Source organism: Chiloscyllium plagiosum, chromosome 1, assembly GCF_004010195.1.
Source record: "Chiloscyllium plagiosum isolate BGI_BamShark_2017 chromosome 1, ASM401019v2, whole genome shotgun sequence".
In the NCBI taxonomy this organism is placed as follows: Eukaryota; Metazoa; Chordata; class Chondrichthyes; order Orectolobiformes; family Hemiscylliidae; genus Chiloscyllium; species Chiloscyllium plagiosum.
Window position 1 is genome coordinate 88924897 of NC_057710.1, and position 17146 is coordinate 88942042.

At 42.2% G+C, this 17146-nt stretch overlaps 1 protein-coding gene across 3 annotated transcripts in view; it reads left to right on the forward strand.

Moving 5' to 3' along the window:
- Positions 1-8354: 8354 nt before the first annotated feature.
- The window catches only part of ociad2 (OCIA domain containing 2), a 33568-nt gene continuing 24776 nt past the window's right edge, over positions 8355-17146 (forward strand). For all 3 annotated transcript variants that reach the window (XM_043691178.1, XM_043691190.1, XM_043691184.1), the window contains exon 1: positions 8355-8503. In XM_043691178.1, coding sequence (XP_043547113.1) covers positions 8447-8503 — 57 coding nt within the window. In that variant the 5' untranslated portion in view covers positions 8355-8446. The remainder of the gene's footprint in view (positions 8504-17146) is intronic.

Consider the following 17146-nt stretch of genomic DNA (forward strand, 5'->3'; position numbering starts at 1 on the left):
TACCCTTAAACATTTATATCTAGAAATCTATTGATCATTATTGAACTGACTTCCAGTAGTTAACAAAATCACTTAGAAAATCTGGGAAAGCTGCCATCATCAAGGAAGAATTTTTAAAAGGAATAGAGATTGACAGTGGAATGGTTAAGAAATGAGTGGGGAGATGATTGATTGGATAGGTGAATGAGATGATTTAAAAAAAGGTTTAGAGACACAGAAGATAAGAGTTACGAACAGAACAAAAGCAGTGGGAGATAGGAGGTGGTTTGGAAGCAATAGAAATTGTGGAAAAGAGGTAGAGAAGATAATAACAGATAAACTTTAAGCCTGTTATTTAAGTTTAAAGTTGCTAAGTGTGAGGGAAAAAGCACCACATATCATGTGCAACCCAGAAATAAGCCATTCAACATAACCATACCATGTTGAAATTACCCACACATTTCCCATCTCTCCTCATCTAAATCTATCATCATAATTCTATATTCCCTTCTCCACCATAGGCTTGCCTTTTCCTTCATTGCACAGGAAATTGTTAATTATGGAGGAAAGGAACCTTCTTGATCTTGGATTTCTGAAGGATTTTGAAAGTGAAGTACCACAAACTGTGTTTGATAATTTGACTTAAGTGTAAATTAGTCAATTTTCAATGTCATTAGTTTTATGGGTAACAAATGGACAACTTATTTCAATGTGCTGACTGATCTTTTTCTCTCATAATTTTGCAGATCATGGAAAGTCAAGCAAAAATAATTAATAGGTCAGTGAGGGAGAGCCCACCATAAGGTAGATTGGACATAATCTTTTAGGAGGATCATGTTTAATGGAACATGTTTCCACTCTCCCTCTTTGCTTTGAATGTTGTTTCTCAGTTGTTGGTCTGATATTGTTTGTGGCTTTCAAGCCTGTTGGCAACATCCAAATCAGAACCATTCAAAATAAATGTCTGGTTAAATGGTCAACCAGTTCTAATAGAGATCGATACTGGCATAGCTGTTTCAGTGACCACAGAACTAATCTTAAATGAAATTTGCTCTGGACTCCAACGCTTGAGTTTGCACAAGACTTCAGCTACACTGAGAACCTATACTGGGGATCCTTTACACATTAAGGGTACAACTTTGATTCCAGTCTCTTATGAGAAGCAGTTGGTTCAGTTACCACTGGTTGTAGTAAAAACCATGGGCTCAAGCCTGATGGGATGAAATTGGTTGAGAAAGATTCATTGGTTGGTTCAAAAAATTTTCCGATAAGAAAATGGCTGCCTGAGTGAATTCCAAATTAAACATCTGGAAGTTTTCAGGGAAGTCTAGGAACTGCCAAAGGAACCAAATCCACCTCGCATGTTGACCAGGAAGCAATTCCATGCTTCTGCAAGGCTGGCTCAGTGCCATTTGCCTTACAGGCAAAAGTAGAGGCAGAATTCAGGAGGCTGGAAACCAAAGAAATCATTACACCAATCCAGTTTGTGCAATGGGCAGCACCGATCATAACGATTGTGAAGTCTGATGAGTCAGTTCACCGTTGTGGGGATTTTAAACAACTGGTAAAGCACTTTTCACAGCTGGATAAATACCCAGTCAGTGAGTAGGGAGGTTGTCCTTCACAAAGCTGGACATGAGCCTTGCATACGTACAGTTGCGGTTAGATGAGAATTCCCAGAAATAGTCTATAATTAATTCTCAATAAGGTTTGTACCACATACAAAACTGCCATTTGGGGTATCATCAGCCTGTGCAATTTTTCAGCAGATGATGGAGAACATTTTGCAAGTTCTACCCCAGGCCGTCATTTATTTAGATGAAGTGCTAATAATGGGAAGACCAAAAAGGAGTACAGTACTTAAAGAATTTAGATATAGTCTTTAGATGTTTCACTCAGGCAGATATACACCTTAGAAGGGAAAAAAATGTGTTCCAGGCACCCCAAATGACTTGGGCTACAGAGTTGACAAAACTAGATTACACCAGTTGGAAAATAAAGTGAGGACAATCCCATGCTATGAAGCTTAGATCTTTCCTCGGGCTAGTGAATTATTTCGGAAAGTTCATACATAACCTGGCCTCCATTCTGGCACCTTTACATTAACTCTTAAAAATGGGCCAAACTTGGAAATGGTTGTGTAGCCAAACCATAGCTTTCAGAGAAGTGAAGGAACAACTGTGGAGATGCTAGTGTTGGACTGGGGTCAACAAAGTCAAAATCTCATGACACCAGGTTAGAGTCCAACAGAGTTGCTGAGTTGAACCGTACCTCAATAAGCTTGGTACCATTCTGTGATGTAGTTTTCTGCAATTGGTATGTGATAAGAAGAGCTGAAGTACCTAACATCTTGACCTGTGATCACTGTGAGGTGGACTAGTTTACTGAGGAGTTTGTTACGACTTTTAATTTTTTCTGCAGTCTTCAAGAGGTTCTGTAGCTACAGGAGAGTATTGTCAAGAATGATGCAGTGTTATGGATCAGACCACACCTCCTTCAAATATATCAAGGAGATAGCCTAGACCATAACTTATTTCAAGGCAAGTGGAAGGTACTGTATTCTAGATGTAATTTAATTGGTTATACTACTTGGATTTAAGCAAAACACACTTTATCCTCACACCCATTTAAAATACAAACAAAAGAAAGAAAGAAGAATTGATCTAACTTTAACTCTTTTGGAAAAGTTAACTGTATAGCAGTTTAACTACTAAACAGCAACTGTTCCAATATGGTAACATCCCATAAACATACCCATGGCAAAGACAAATTTAGTAAAACAAATAGTATTATATGTGATTCTGGCAGCAGGAAAAGAATGCAAGTTTTTAGCTGTAACAGAGAGAGATGTAGTTACTCCCACCTTCAGCTTCAAGACCCCAGCAATGACTGAAAGTTAAACTAAAATCTTGGTTCTGTGGGAGCCTGACTCCATCTGTTCATACTGCTTCTACTATTCCAATGTTCAAAGAAAAACCCAAGCCTTCACAAGCTGTTTATTTTATTGGCTTGGAACACACCATTCTCCATCTCTGCCTCAACCTCTCCATTAAAACAACCAGGATAAAATACACCACTTAAAGCCATTCTATTGTCACAATGGTGATTCAATCTCTGGATGTCGAGTAATGCTGACTTCTTTCAATCCTGGCATCCTGTTCATGGAGTAATAGCCTGAGCCTCTGGATTACGAGTCCAGAGACGTACAAAGAACAAGAATCAGTACAGCACAGCAAAGTCCCTTCGGCCGACCGAGCCCACACCAACACACTTGGTGCCTTTCTAAACTAGAAGCATTTTGTCTCTACAAGGGCTGTATCCCTCTTTTCCCTCCCTATTCATGTATCTGTCAAAATGCCTCTTAAATGTTGCTCGCATCTGCTTCTATGACCTCCTCTGGCACTGCATTCCAGGCATTTAACACTCTCTGAGTAAAAATAAAACTCACCTCGCACATCTCTTTTAAATTTACCCTCTGTTACCTTGAACCTATGTCCCCAGTAATTGATGTTTTATCATAGAATCATAGAATTCCTACAGTGCTGAAAGAGGACAATGAGCCCTTCAATTCAGTGCTGAAAAGCATCCCACCCAGATTCAAACCCCTACACTAACCCAGTAACCTGCTGTACTTCTACCCTGGGAAAAATACTTTGACAATCCATTTTACTTACGCCTTACATAACTGTGTAAACTTCTTTCGGGTTGCCTTTCAGCCTCCAACATTCAAGTGAAAGCAAACCAAGTTTGTCCAATCTGTTCCCTTAGCTTATACTCTCCAAACCAAACAACATCCAGGTAAACAATTTCTGCATTCTCTCCAAAACCTCCACATCTTGCTGGTAATGTGACAACCAGAACTGTACACTTTATTTTAAATTTGACCCAACTAAATTTCTATACAGCTGCAACATTACAAGCCAATTTTTATCCTCTATGCCCCATCCAAAGAAAATAACCTGAGGTTATCCAGCCTCCTACATAGCTAAAATGCATAGGTCAATCTCAAATAATAAAGGACCCAGCACTGATCCCTGCTCTAGTGGAAACAATCAAGTTTATCCAATCTTTCCTGATCTATTTGACTCCAATCCAGGCAACATGTTGGTAAACTTCTTCTGCACTCTGTCCAAAGCCTCTACATCCTTCCAAAAGTGTGGCAACCAGACTGCACACTATGCTCCAAATGTGGCCTAACTAAAGTTTATAACTAAAACTTCAACATGACTTGCCAATGTTTATACTCAATGCCCTGACCAATGATGGCAAACATGCCATGTGTCTTATCTAATTGTGTTGCCACTTTCAGAGAGCTATGGATTTCCATTCCAAGATCCCTCTGTATATCCATGTTCCTAAGGGTCCTGCTATTAATTGTATACTTTTGTCTTGCATTTGAAACACATCACTTCATACCTGTCTGAATTAAACTCCATCTGCCATTTCTCTAACCAACTTTCCAACTCTATGCTGCTGTATCCTTTGACAAACTGCTTCACAATCTACAACTCCACCAACTTCCATGTATTCTGCAAACTTACTAATCAGACCACCTACATTCTCCTCCAAATCATTTATAAAAATTACAACCAGCAGAGGTTCAGTACCGTTCCCTGTGGAACACACTGTCACAGACCTTTGGTCAGAAAAACACCCCTCCACAACTTCCCTCTGTTTTCTATTGCCAAGACAATTTTGTATCCAACTTAGCAACTCACGATGGATCCCATATGTCTATATCTTCTATATTAGCCTACCATGAGGCATTTTGTCAAATGCTTTAGTAAAATCCATCTAGAAAACATCCACTGCCCTACCCTCATCAATCATCTTTGTCACTTCCTCAAAAACTCAATCATAATTGCGAGACATTACCTCCTCCACATAAGGCCATGCTGACTATCTCTAATAAATCCATTATTTTCCAAATGTGAGAAATCCTATCACTAAGAATCTTCTCCATAAATTTCCTTACCACTGATGTAAGGCTCACTGACCCATAATTTCTTGAATTATCCCTGTTGCTCTTCTTAAACAAAGAAACAACATTGTCTATCCTCCAATCTTCTGAGACTTCATCTGTGGCTAAAGAGGATACAACGATTTTTGTCAAGCCCTCAGTAATGTCCTCCTTTGCCTCCCACAGTATGGTGGGATAGATGCCACCAGGCCCAAGGAACTTGTCTACCTTAATGTTTTCCAACACCTTCTCCTTCTTAGTATTGACAGGCCCTAGAATGTCAACATACCCCTCCTTCATCTTACCATCTACATCCTTCTCCTTGGTAACTACCAGTGCAATGTAGTCATTAAATACCTCACCCACTTTCTCTGGCTCCATGCATAAATTCCTCTTTTGTCCTTGAATGGACCTACCTTTTCCTGAACTATCCTTTTCCTCCCAATATCTGTATAAAATGCCTTGGGATTCTCCTTAATCCTACTTGCCAATGACATTGCATGGCCACTTTTAGCCATCCTTATTCCTTGTTTAAATTCTTTTCAGTTTCCTTTTTTTTAAGAAGGTATGTTTATTGAAAAAAATCTTTCTTTAATTATAAAATTACAAAAATATGAAAATATAATATTATAACAACAAAAACAACAATAAACAATAAACCAACTATATACTACTCTACAAAAGAACTCACAACTATGCTTATTACAGATCAATAAATAAATAAGTAAATAAATAATGTCGCTCAGCATAACAAGATCTCAGCTCTCAACCTTTGAGAGCATCAATTATTAAACTCACGTTTGCTCAAAATTATTCCTCTCAGGAAATTAGGCTTATTAAACCAAACCACCATGGCTTGACAAAAGCCCTAATTAAATGGCGGACAGATCTGCTTCCAAATAATTCAAAAAGGGCTGCCATGTTTTATAAAATTGTCAGTTTTGTGGTGCACCATGTTTGCAAGAAAGTTCAAAGGAATGTGTTCCAAAATTAAGTTATGCCACCCGATAGACCCGAGGGGTAGGGGGAGGGGGAGGCGGGGGTGTTCTCAGAAATGCAGCGCATCAGAATGTTCTTCCTCACACAAAAATTAAGGATGCTGAAAAGCTTTTGCCCATGTACATCTAAAGGAGATAAATTCGGCAAACCCAGGAGAAGAGAAATCGGGTCCACCTTGACTTCGGTCCCCAAGAGAAATCGGGTCCACCTTGACTTCGGTCCCCAAGACCCTCTCTATTACTCCTGCCACAGCGCTCCAATATGTACGGAGCCTGTGGCAGGACGACAGACAATGAGTGAGGGTACCCGTATTCATTTTACATTTGGGGCACATTGATGACACAGCTGGCTTAAATTTTGCAAGACAATTTGGGGCCAGATGAGCCTATGAAGGGCTGCATAGCACGGGTCCTATTACATATTGAAAACTTCCTCGCATTCTTACAAATGTCCTCCCAAGTTGTCGGAGTGATCTCCATCCCTAGGGGCAGCATGGTGGCTCAGTGGTTAGCACTGCTGCCTCACAGCACCAGGGTCCCAGGTTTGATTCCAGCCTTAGGTGACTATCTGTGTGAAGTTTGCACATTCTCCCTGTGTCTGTGTGGGTTTCCTCCGGGTGCTCTGGTTTCCTCCCACAGTCACAAAGATGTGCAGGTTAGGTGAATTGGCCATGCTAAATTGCCCGTAATGTTAGGTACATTAGTCAGAGGGAAATGGGTCTGGGTGGGTTACTCTTCGGAGGGTCGGTGTGGACTGGTTGGGCCGAACGGCCTGTTTCCACACTGTAGGGAATCTAATCTAACTGTCTCTCCCAAACCTCCCATAATCGCTCATTATCACCCGAGGAACCTCCATCCAACAAATGATAGAGAGTACTCACTGAAAGAGTGCTCTTAGCCTGAATCCTGTATCATTTATATTCCTCAATGGCCTTGTCTGATTTCAGTTTCCTAAAGCTTATACTTACCTCTCTTTTCTTTTTGACTAAGAAGAACATCTTTCCAAAGCATCATCCCTCCTTATTGTAATAACTGTCTTGTTAATTACTTATGTGACACCACCTTCTTTTTCACATCCTTCCTTATTCTACCTGAAGACCCTATACCCCGGAATGTTGAGTTGCCAGTCCTGCCCCTCACTCAATTATGTCTCTGTGATGACAGCAACATTGTAATTCCACACGTCAGTCCATGTCCTTTATTCATCTGCGTCATCTATAATACTCCTAGCATTAAAGTAGCAACCATTCAACCTCACCTTACTTTCTTGAAACTCAGCATGTCTGAATTCCCTCTGCTTTGATTTCTTTATTAAAATATGATTTTGATCTGTTTGTATCTGTTTAAGCATCTTGATATTTCTACTAAATGTCCTGTATAAATATTTTATTATCGTCAGTACATCTCATCTTATTGGGTATACTGGCAATACAGTGGAGCAAGATCAGAAACATTTGCCTTTGAGATTCACAGTCATAGCTCTAATTTACCTTATAAGTCACAGTCAGAAGTTTATAATTCTCACAAAAGGCATAGGAGGCTTTTTTCTGGAGGATTGTGTCAGTATAACGTGATGGAAGATCACATTTACCTTTGCAAACTTTAAACCCTCTGAGTAAAATACCTCAGAGACAATAATTATTTTGACTTCATTTAAAAGCTATTATAAACAGCATCAACATTTGTTTGAGCTGTATTAAGAAAACGCTAAACTTTTCGATGTCTCAAATTCACTGAAACATGAATGACAGTGCATTGATTATAGGAGTTGGGAGGTCATGTTGCGACTGTTCAGCACACTGGTTAAACCACTTTTGGAATATTGCATTCAGTTCTGGTCTTCCAGCTATATTAAGGATGTTGTGAAACTTGAAAGGGTTCAAAAATGATTTATAAGGATGTTGCTGGGACTGGAGGGTTTGAGCTATAGGGGAGAGGCTGAGTAGGCTGGGGATGTTTCCCCTAGAGCACTGGAGGCTGAGGGGTGACCTTATAGAGGTTCAGAAAATCATGACAGGCATATTAAGGTTGAATAGCCATGGTCTTTTCCCCAGGTGAGGGAGTCCAAAATTGGAGGGCATAGAGGTGAGAGGGGAAAGGTTTAAAAGGGACCTAAAGGGTAGCTTTTTCACGCAGAGAGTGGTGCTTATATGGAATGAGCTGTCAGAGGAAGCGGTGGAGGCTAGTACAATTCTAACATTTACAAGGGTATGTAAATAGGAAGGGTTTAGAGGAATATGGGCCAAATGCTGGCAAATGGGATTAGATTAATTTAGGTTATCAGGTTGGCATGGACAAATGGGACCAAAGGGTCTGTTTCCGTGCTATACATCTCTATGACTCTATGACACATTAAGTTGACATTGGGTGAAAAAGGAATTGAGGTTGGAGGTATGAAAGAGGTGGAGCCGAGTGTTGAAGTCAGAAATGAAACCAGGAAGAGAAAGTCGCCGCTTAGCTTTCCGCAGTTTAGTATTGGCTGAGTGAAAGCTGCTGAGAAAGAACAACAATGTCAAACAAAACTTCACCTCCTCTAAACCAAGAACCTGCACCAACTCCGCAGCAAGTAAGTAAAGAGATGATTAATATCACATCGAGTAAAGCACAGGTCTGAAATTGCTTGTGAAGTCTACTCAGAGGTAAGTGTAACTGCAGCAGAATTTCATACTATTTATTTCTCGAGAACAAGTAGCGTTTTTTAAACATTGAACAAGATGGGTGAAAGTTCAATCTCTCCGCCATGCTGAAAGGAAAGAAAGTCAAGGGCAAGAAGGTGGTCCCACCCGCTTCCGTCTTTGGGAGAAACGTGAGGTGAAAAAGGTTGTGAACCCCCTCTATTCGAGAAGAGGGAGCAAGCACTTCGGAATTGGTCGGGGTATCCAGTACAAGAGGGACCTGGGGTAGTCTGTGAAATGGCCTCGGCGTGTGCGGCTTCAGTGTTAAAGGGCCACTGTGTCCCAGCACCTGAGGGTGCCCCCAGCAATGAAGCAGTTCACTCAGGACCTGGACACACAGCTCTTCAGGCTGGTCCATAAATACCGGCCTGAGACCAGGCTGGAGAAGCAGCAGCCGCTGTTAGTCGGAGCAGGAGTGAACACTCTCACCGCTGCGGGAGAAACCTCAGCTGGAGAGCGGCGATCCAGTGGGGCTGGTTGTGGTGCCGCCTGCTCTCTGCTGAAAGGTGGGTGGGTGGGGGTCCTTACTGCACTGTCAAAGGCAGAGCCAGGGTCGGGCATCTGGTGGCACCCTGTCTTGTACCTGGCTCGGATCAGCCCTGAGGAGAAGCGAACAGTGACCAAACTGATGGAGACGGGACGGACAAACTGCAAGAAACGGCTTGATCAGGTTCATGGTCAGTGGCGCGAAGGTATTCTGGGCTCGGGCTGCGAAACTGAGCAAGGCCAAGGCGAGGGTACTGACAACTAACCTGGGCTCACTCAGTGCGCAGTCAGCTCGTTGTGTTTATAAGGAACTGTAAAACTGATCTTTTAAAAACAAAACATGAATGTCAACGCGTCTGTTGCAGCATGAAGTAGATCTTAATCAAAAGAAATAATTTTTAAAGTTTTCCACTTCACAGATCAAATTTCACGTTTGCAGCTCTGTGTATGTATCCTCAGCCATTGCATCATACTAGATATGCAGGAATTACCAGTCAGGTTCTGCATTACTATGTATTTTAACTATGTATTTATTCACATAGCACCATAAAGCTTTAAGCTAGGAGGGACTAAAACTCGGACTTTAGAGTTGGGCAAAGGAAATATTGATGAAATAATAAGAGAATATGTTAGGTGAACATAATTGGAATTGTCTGTTCACGCAAAAAGTGGAAGCTGAAGTCAGCTGAATGGGCAAACTTATTTAGGATTGAAAAGCTGTAGCAATATCTTTCCTTAATTATTAGCCATCTACCATGAGGCATTCATTGCAGGTAGTTACCATCAGCTCTAATAAAATACAGACTACATGGTACTCCATTGAATTTGTAATATTGGGCAGAATCTTACTTTTTTTGGTTAAGTCTGAATGACTTTGCCTTTTCACCTCATCCTATCTTACCAAACTTGCCATATTAATTACTTACTCGACCCTATATTGTCTCTCTGACATCAGATTTTTGGCCTCATCTTAATATTCCCACTTTGCGATCAGAGACATACACCCAGCTCATGAACTCAGCCAGATTACACCTCTTCACTTGCTAAGCAGGCCAAAGAACTACTGATGACATATAACATCCCAAACAGATCATGGATGAAGCTGGGAGTAAACCTTCTCAAAGGAACTGAGTATCTTGTCATCATAGACTAATATACTGACTACTTGCACATAGACAACACCAGAAGTCACACAACACCAGGTTATGGTCCAACAGGTTTATTGTAATCAGGTGAAGTACTGGTGTCATGTGACTTCTGACTTTGTCCACCCCCGTCCAACATTGGCACTTCCGGTTCATACTTTCACATGGACCAGCTCAATTCAGTGACTACCAGTGCGATTGTTGATGCCAAAAAACACACGTGTTCACACTTCTAATGTTCTACACATTGTGATGAGATCCTGTGGCTTGCAATTCACAAGTTTCACAATAGATTAGGAATTTCAACACCACATGTCAGCTCCACACTATCCTTGATCAAATGGAAAGGCTGAGGTGGCAGTGACAATGACAAAAGGGTCATAATGAAATTATACAAATACAAGGCAATCCTCAAGTGAAGAAACACTAACAGCATGGAAAATCATCCAGACCAAAGGCTAGGATCATGTCACACATACACTGTTTTTCCAATAGCAACCAAAATGATTGCTGTCCAAAGTAGTAACAGGCAAGAATGACAAAAGTCAAAGTGAAACAGCAGAAAGCCAAATTTCATTTTGATAAACTGCCAAGCCGCTGTCAGAATTGAGCATTGGAGAGTCAATCAGGGTACAGACATTAAATGCTGTCAGCAAGAGTCAGTCCAAGTGGTAACTTAGGATCTTCAATAGGTAGTTGTTATTTGTACACAGCAGATGTGAACAGCCAGACATACAACTTCAACACAGGTGTATAAACCGAACTGAAGAACATGGTCCTTCAATGTAAGCGGCAATCAGGAAGTTGTGAACTCTCCACCTGCACAGACGATGGATCAACCATCAAACCCAGAGTCCCATGGCACCTCGTCAACAGAAATGGAACAACAGCAGTTACTGTGGCAACAAGTGACATGGAAATGACAGGTTGCAGAGAAGGACATCACCCTGATGAACTGTCAATGACATCACGTACTCATACCTTTTAAGAGACTGGCATAATTTAAAAGCCATGTGTACAATGCAAATTCTGAGACCGATGAGATTAACAAACTGCTAGTACATGAGAACAATTGTAACCTGGGCAACTCACAGTGTAAATGATAATCAATTCTATTTTAGTTTTTCTTTTATGAGATGGGGAATGGTTGGGCTAGAAATGAAATACTGTCGTTCTTGGTTTGTCACAGATATGTGACTCCTACCATGAGGCATTCACTTCACTGGCATCTTATAGACAGTAAAGATAGAGTACAGACAACATAATATTCCATTGAAATCATTGACACCGATGGTTTGCTCCATGGTGTAATTTCTCCGTATACTTCCAAGTTACAAGACAGGAGACCATGTAATGTTAAAAAATTAAATTGTTGGAGATCCAAGATGGTAGCGATCTGAGTGGTCTGCTGTGCTGGGCTCTGTGCCATGCCCCCAGGCAAGGTGGACCTTTACCCCTCCCCCCTCACCAACCACCCCCAGGAGAAAAAAACAGCGAATTTAAACTTGCTGAATGTCTGGAGCTGCTAAAACTGTGGTGTGACAGCTTTAAGGCCAGAATGAAATCGAATAAAGGAAAGGGGCCTAAAGGAGTACAGCAAATAGAGCACTTCCCTACTAAGTTGGGGGGTGTCTGCAGCCAGTGCTCAAACTCCTGTGGCGGCCGCTTTGGATCTAATGGGACTGCAGCATTTACTCTCGGAGTTTGGCAAACTCTGAGAGAAGATTGAAGCAGCAGTAGAATCATTATCTACCATGCTGAAAAAAGCATGAGCAGGAAATTCAATTGTTGGACCCAAACAGTAGAGGCAGTAGAGAAGAGGACTGCGGCATTGGAGACCGTGGCGAAGGTTTCGGGAGCACCGGAAGACCAGGTTCGGGTCCTTCAGGAACAAGTCGACGACCTGGAGAATAAAAATAGAAGAAAAACTTACAGTTTGTGGGTCTTCAGGAAGGCGAGGACCTTGTCAGCTTCCTGGAGAAGTGGCTCCCGAAGTCCTTAGGGCTGGAGTTGGAGTCGGGCCTGTTGTTTATAGAGTGGGCCCACTGGATCACAATGCGCAGGTCCGAGTCAGATCTGCGCCCCCGCCCGATCCTAGTGCAATTCCTGTATTATAAAGAAAAACAGTTAGTAATTGAACAGCAAGAAGAGTGGGAAGAAATTCACAGGCTTTAATGTACAAAGGCTCGAGAATAATATTTTTTCAGGACTTCTCGGGAGCCCTAATTAAGAAGAGAAGGGCATTTGATGGAGTTAAGAAAGAATTAAGGAACCTGAAAATTCAGTATTCCTTGAGGTACACGACCGTGTTGCGTTTCGCTTATGGAGGGACAGTATATAACTTTGAAGCTGCAGAAAAGGCGAAGGACTTTGTGAATTCTCTGAATTAAAGGAGTTGAGTCAGGATGGGAGGGGAGGGGCATCATTACGGATAATTGTATGGGTTTTTTGAAATTTCTTTATTACCCCTTTTTTTCTCTTGTCTCTCCCCTTTTTTTGTGGTTATTGGCTTTACACATATCGCCTTGATGTAAAACCAGAATTATTTCATATATTGATTGGTTGGGTATTATCTGGGGCCTGTTTTCTTTACTGTTGTCGTTTTGCTTTTGTATTGGGCGTGGATATATCTGTGGTTAAGATGAGAGGGAGGGGGGATGGGCATCCATTGTTAACTCTCTGATTGTAATTAACAGGTTTTCCTCATCTGTGAATTGCCTGGGCCTAGGGCATGGCCTCAGCGAGAGGGAGTTGGGACGGTAACAAGGATTGGGAGAAGTGCCCGCTATGGGCAAGGGGGAAGATCTCTAGTGAATTAGGGATTATTTGGGTGTTTGCTTCAGTTAAATGTAGGGATTAGTTTTTAAGTTGTAGTAGTTTTTATAGGAATAGTTTTTAGACTTCATAGAATTAATGTCTTTGACTCTCGTAACACCTCAGATAAGCCACCTCCTCTTGGGAAGCCGCGGGCTGCATTGGACGAACATGGCAAGTGATTTATTCAGGTGGTGCACCTGAAATGTAAAAGAGAGCCACTGCCCCATTAAAAGAAGAAAGGTGCTGCCAAGCCTCAGGAAGAAAAGGGTGGTCATCACCCTACTGCAAGAGGTGCATTTAACTGACAAGGAACATCTGAAACTGCAGCGGGGGGGTTAAGACAGGGTATTCTTATCCTCCTCCAGCTGTAAGAGTAGAGGAGTGGCTATATTGGTAAGAAGGAACCTCCCTTTTCAGGTAACTGAGCAAATTAAGGACGAACATGGACATTCATCATTCTTAAAGCTCTAATTCATTGAGTATGGCATCTTGAATGTGTATTGTCTCCCGGCGCACCCTCTTAAATTTCTAATTGATGCAGTTGATTAATTAATGAATCTTAGGGTGTGCCTCACAATCATAGGAGGGGGATTTTAATTGCCTAATAGATCCCAAGGTTGACAGGGTGCCAAGGGGCCCAGCAGGTACACCTGTGCAGTCTAAGCAGTTGGTGGACATGTGTGAGGAGTTGGGACTAGTGGATGTGTGGAGGCATCTCCACCCTAATGGAGGAGACTTTACTTTCTACTGCAATCTACACAAGTGCCATACGGAAATTAACATGTTTTTTAATGCCAACTGATGGTTTGGTCAGAACATTGGTGTGCAAAGTTGGGAATATAGCTATCTTGGACCATGCACCAGTGTATTTAGATGTTAAAATCAAGGGTGGTGGAATGGATGCAGGGCACTGGCGCATGGACCCATTCCTGTTAAGGGATAGCAAATTTGTTGAGTACGTCAGAAGAGAGTTCAGGGCCTTTTCGGATATCAACTCAGGTTGTAATCCAGCAATACTTTGGGAGGCCACTAAGGCATATCTACGAGACCTGATCATTTCATATTCAGCGACTTGAAGGAGGCAGAGGGAGGAACAACAATGGATGCTGGAGACCTGGCTGCAGATAGCTGAGGAAGCATATTATTAACAGGCCCTCTTTGGTCAAGCTGTAGCAGGTCACAGCCCTCTGGGCAGCTCTTGACTCATTGCACACACAAGTGGCAAAAAAAGAGGTCTCCTTTGCTAAACAGGAAGTGCAGGAAGCAATAAGGCATCTCCAGGGTGGCAAAGCACCGGGGCCAGATAGATTCCCAAGTGAATTCTATAAGGAATTCATAAATGTGTTGGTGGAGCCACTTCTGGGGATCTATAGCTATTCATATACACAGTATTGTCTGCCGCCTTCTCTATGGGAGGTTAATATCACCCACATTTTAAAGAAGGGGAAAGACCCTGAAGAATGTGCCTCATACAGACCAATTTCAATGTTGAATGTAGATTTTAAAATCCTATCCAAGATGCTGGCTCTAAGATTGGAAAAGATCCTGCCCCGTATTATAAAAGAAGATCAGATGGGTTTTGTTAAGGACCATTGCTCCTCCAACAATATCAGGAGGGTACTGAACATAGTGCAGGTATGCCAGCAAAGATTGATCCCGGGTCTCGTGGTCTCCCGAGACGCAGAAAAGGTGTTTGACCAGGTAGAATGGCCGTACCTGTTTGGGGTCCTAGAGCGCTTTGGTCTGGGGGGATCCTTTGCCAGATGGGTTGCAGTATTGTAAAATGATCCTAAGATGGCAGTCATTACAAATGGCACTAAGTCAGGTACTCTTAATATTGGGAGAGGTAATTGACAGGGGTTATTCCCACCGCTGTTATTCACCTTGGCAATTGAGCTGTTAGCCAAGGCTATCAGGAGGGATCCTGAAATAGTGGCGCCAAGGGAGGGAATGCGGTAGCATAAGATCACGACGTTCCTTTGTTCTTGGCCAATCTGGGGAAGTCCATTCCTCGATTGATTCAAACATTTAATTTATTTGGCAGTTTCTTGGGCTACAGGATTAACTTTACAAAATCGGAAGCCATGCTGGTGGGGGGATTAGTGGAGGTGCCTAATCTGAAGGATGGAATGCACTTCCTGTTTAGATGGTTGTCGAAAGGTTTATTGTATTTGGGAATTTTCATTACCCCTTCCTTCCACCAACTGTATAAAGCTAACTATGTACAACTATTCGAGAGGATAAAACAGGATTTGCAGCGGTGGGAGGGGTTACTGAGATCGTGGTTGAGCCCAATAGCCCTGATTAAAATGAATATTCTTCCCCGCCTGCTGTGCCCCGCGAGATGCTCCTGTTGTTACTATCCAGATGAGTGTTACGTAGGTTCAGTGGCTGGTTAGGGTCTAATATTTGGTGTACAGGCACCCTCTAATTAAATTTACCAAATTGCAGCCTTTGCAGGTGAGAGAGGGGTGGATCTTCCAGACTTGAAGAAATATCAGATAAGCGCTTTGTTAGCATATGTTAATGCTGGGTACAGGGGGATTCGGAGTCGATTTGGCTTGATGTTGAAGCTTTGCAGTTGAGAAGTCCCCTAGTTAATCTATTATTTATGGATAAGATGAAACCTGTGACAGAGCAGTGTAAGAATCCAGTCATTTTAAATACAGTGAAAGCCTGGAGGATAATGATGCAAGATGAGGGCACTTGGTCTTAGATCTCACTGTTTACCCCGTTGGTGGGAGTCCAAGGGTTTAAACCTGTGGCAATGAATTCCGGCTTTAAGTTATAGGAGAATAAGGGAATCTATTTCCTAGGAGATTTATTCTAGGGGGAAGTCTGGATATCATTTAGCCAGTTAAGTCAGAAATATTGATTGTCTAATAGGGACCTTTTCTGGTACTTTAAGATAAGGGATTATATGCACAGGAAGACCAAGCTCCTGGCTCAGTGTTACAAGTCAGACGTGGAAAAAAGTGTACAGGTGCTCTTTTAGTCAGTATAATCATAGTCATAGAGTCATAGAGATGTACAGCATGGAAACAGACCCTTCGTTCCAATCCGTCCATGCTGACCAGATATCCCAACCCAAACTAGTCCCACCTGCCAGCACCCAGCCCATATCCCTCCAAACCCTTCCTATTCATATACCCATCGAAATGCCTTTTAAATGTTGCAATTGTACCAGCCTCCACCACTTCCTCTGGCAGCTCATTCCATGCACGTACCACCCTCTGTGTGAAAAAGTTGCCCCTTAGGTCTCTTTTATATCTTCCCCTCTCACCCTAAACCTATGTCTTCTAGTTCTGGACTCCTTGATCCCATGGAAAAGACTTTGTCTATTTATCCTATCCATGCCCCTCAAGATTTTGTAAACCTCAATTAGGTCACCCCTCAATCTCCGATACTCCAGGGAAAACAGCCCCAGCCTGTTCAACCTCTACCTATAGCTCAAATCCTCCAACTCTGGCAACATCCTTGTAAATCTTTTCTGAACCCTTTCAAGCTTCACAACATTTTTCCAATAAGCAGGAGACCAGAATTGCACACAATATTCCAACAGTGGCCTAACCAATGACCTGTACAGCCGCAATATGACGTCCTAACCTCTGTACGCAATACTCTGACCAATAAAAGAAAGCATACCAAACACCTTCTTTACTATCCTGTCTACCTGCGACCCCACTTTCAAGGAGCTATGAACCTGCACTCCAAGGTCTCTTTGTTCAGCAACACTCCCGAGCATCTTACCATTAAGTGTATAAGTCCTGCTAAAATATTGCTTTCCCAAAATACAGCACCTCACATTTATCTAAATTAAACTCCATCTGCCACTTCTCGGCCCATCTGATCAAGATCCTGTTGTAATCTGAGGTAACCTTCTTCACTGTCCACTACACCTCCAATTTTGGTGTCATCTGCAAATTTACTAACTGTGTCTCTTATGTTCACATCCAAATCATTTACATAAATGACAAAAGGTAGTGGACCCAAGCACCAATCCTTGTGGCACTCCACTGGTCACAGGCCTCCAGTCTGAAAAACAACCCTCCACCAGCACCTTCTGTCTTCTACCTTGGAGCCAGT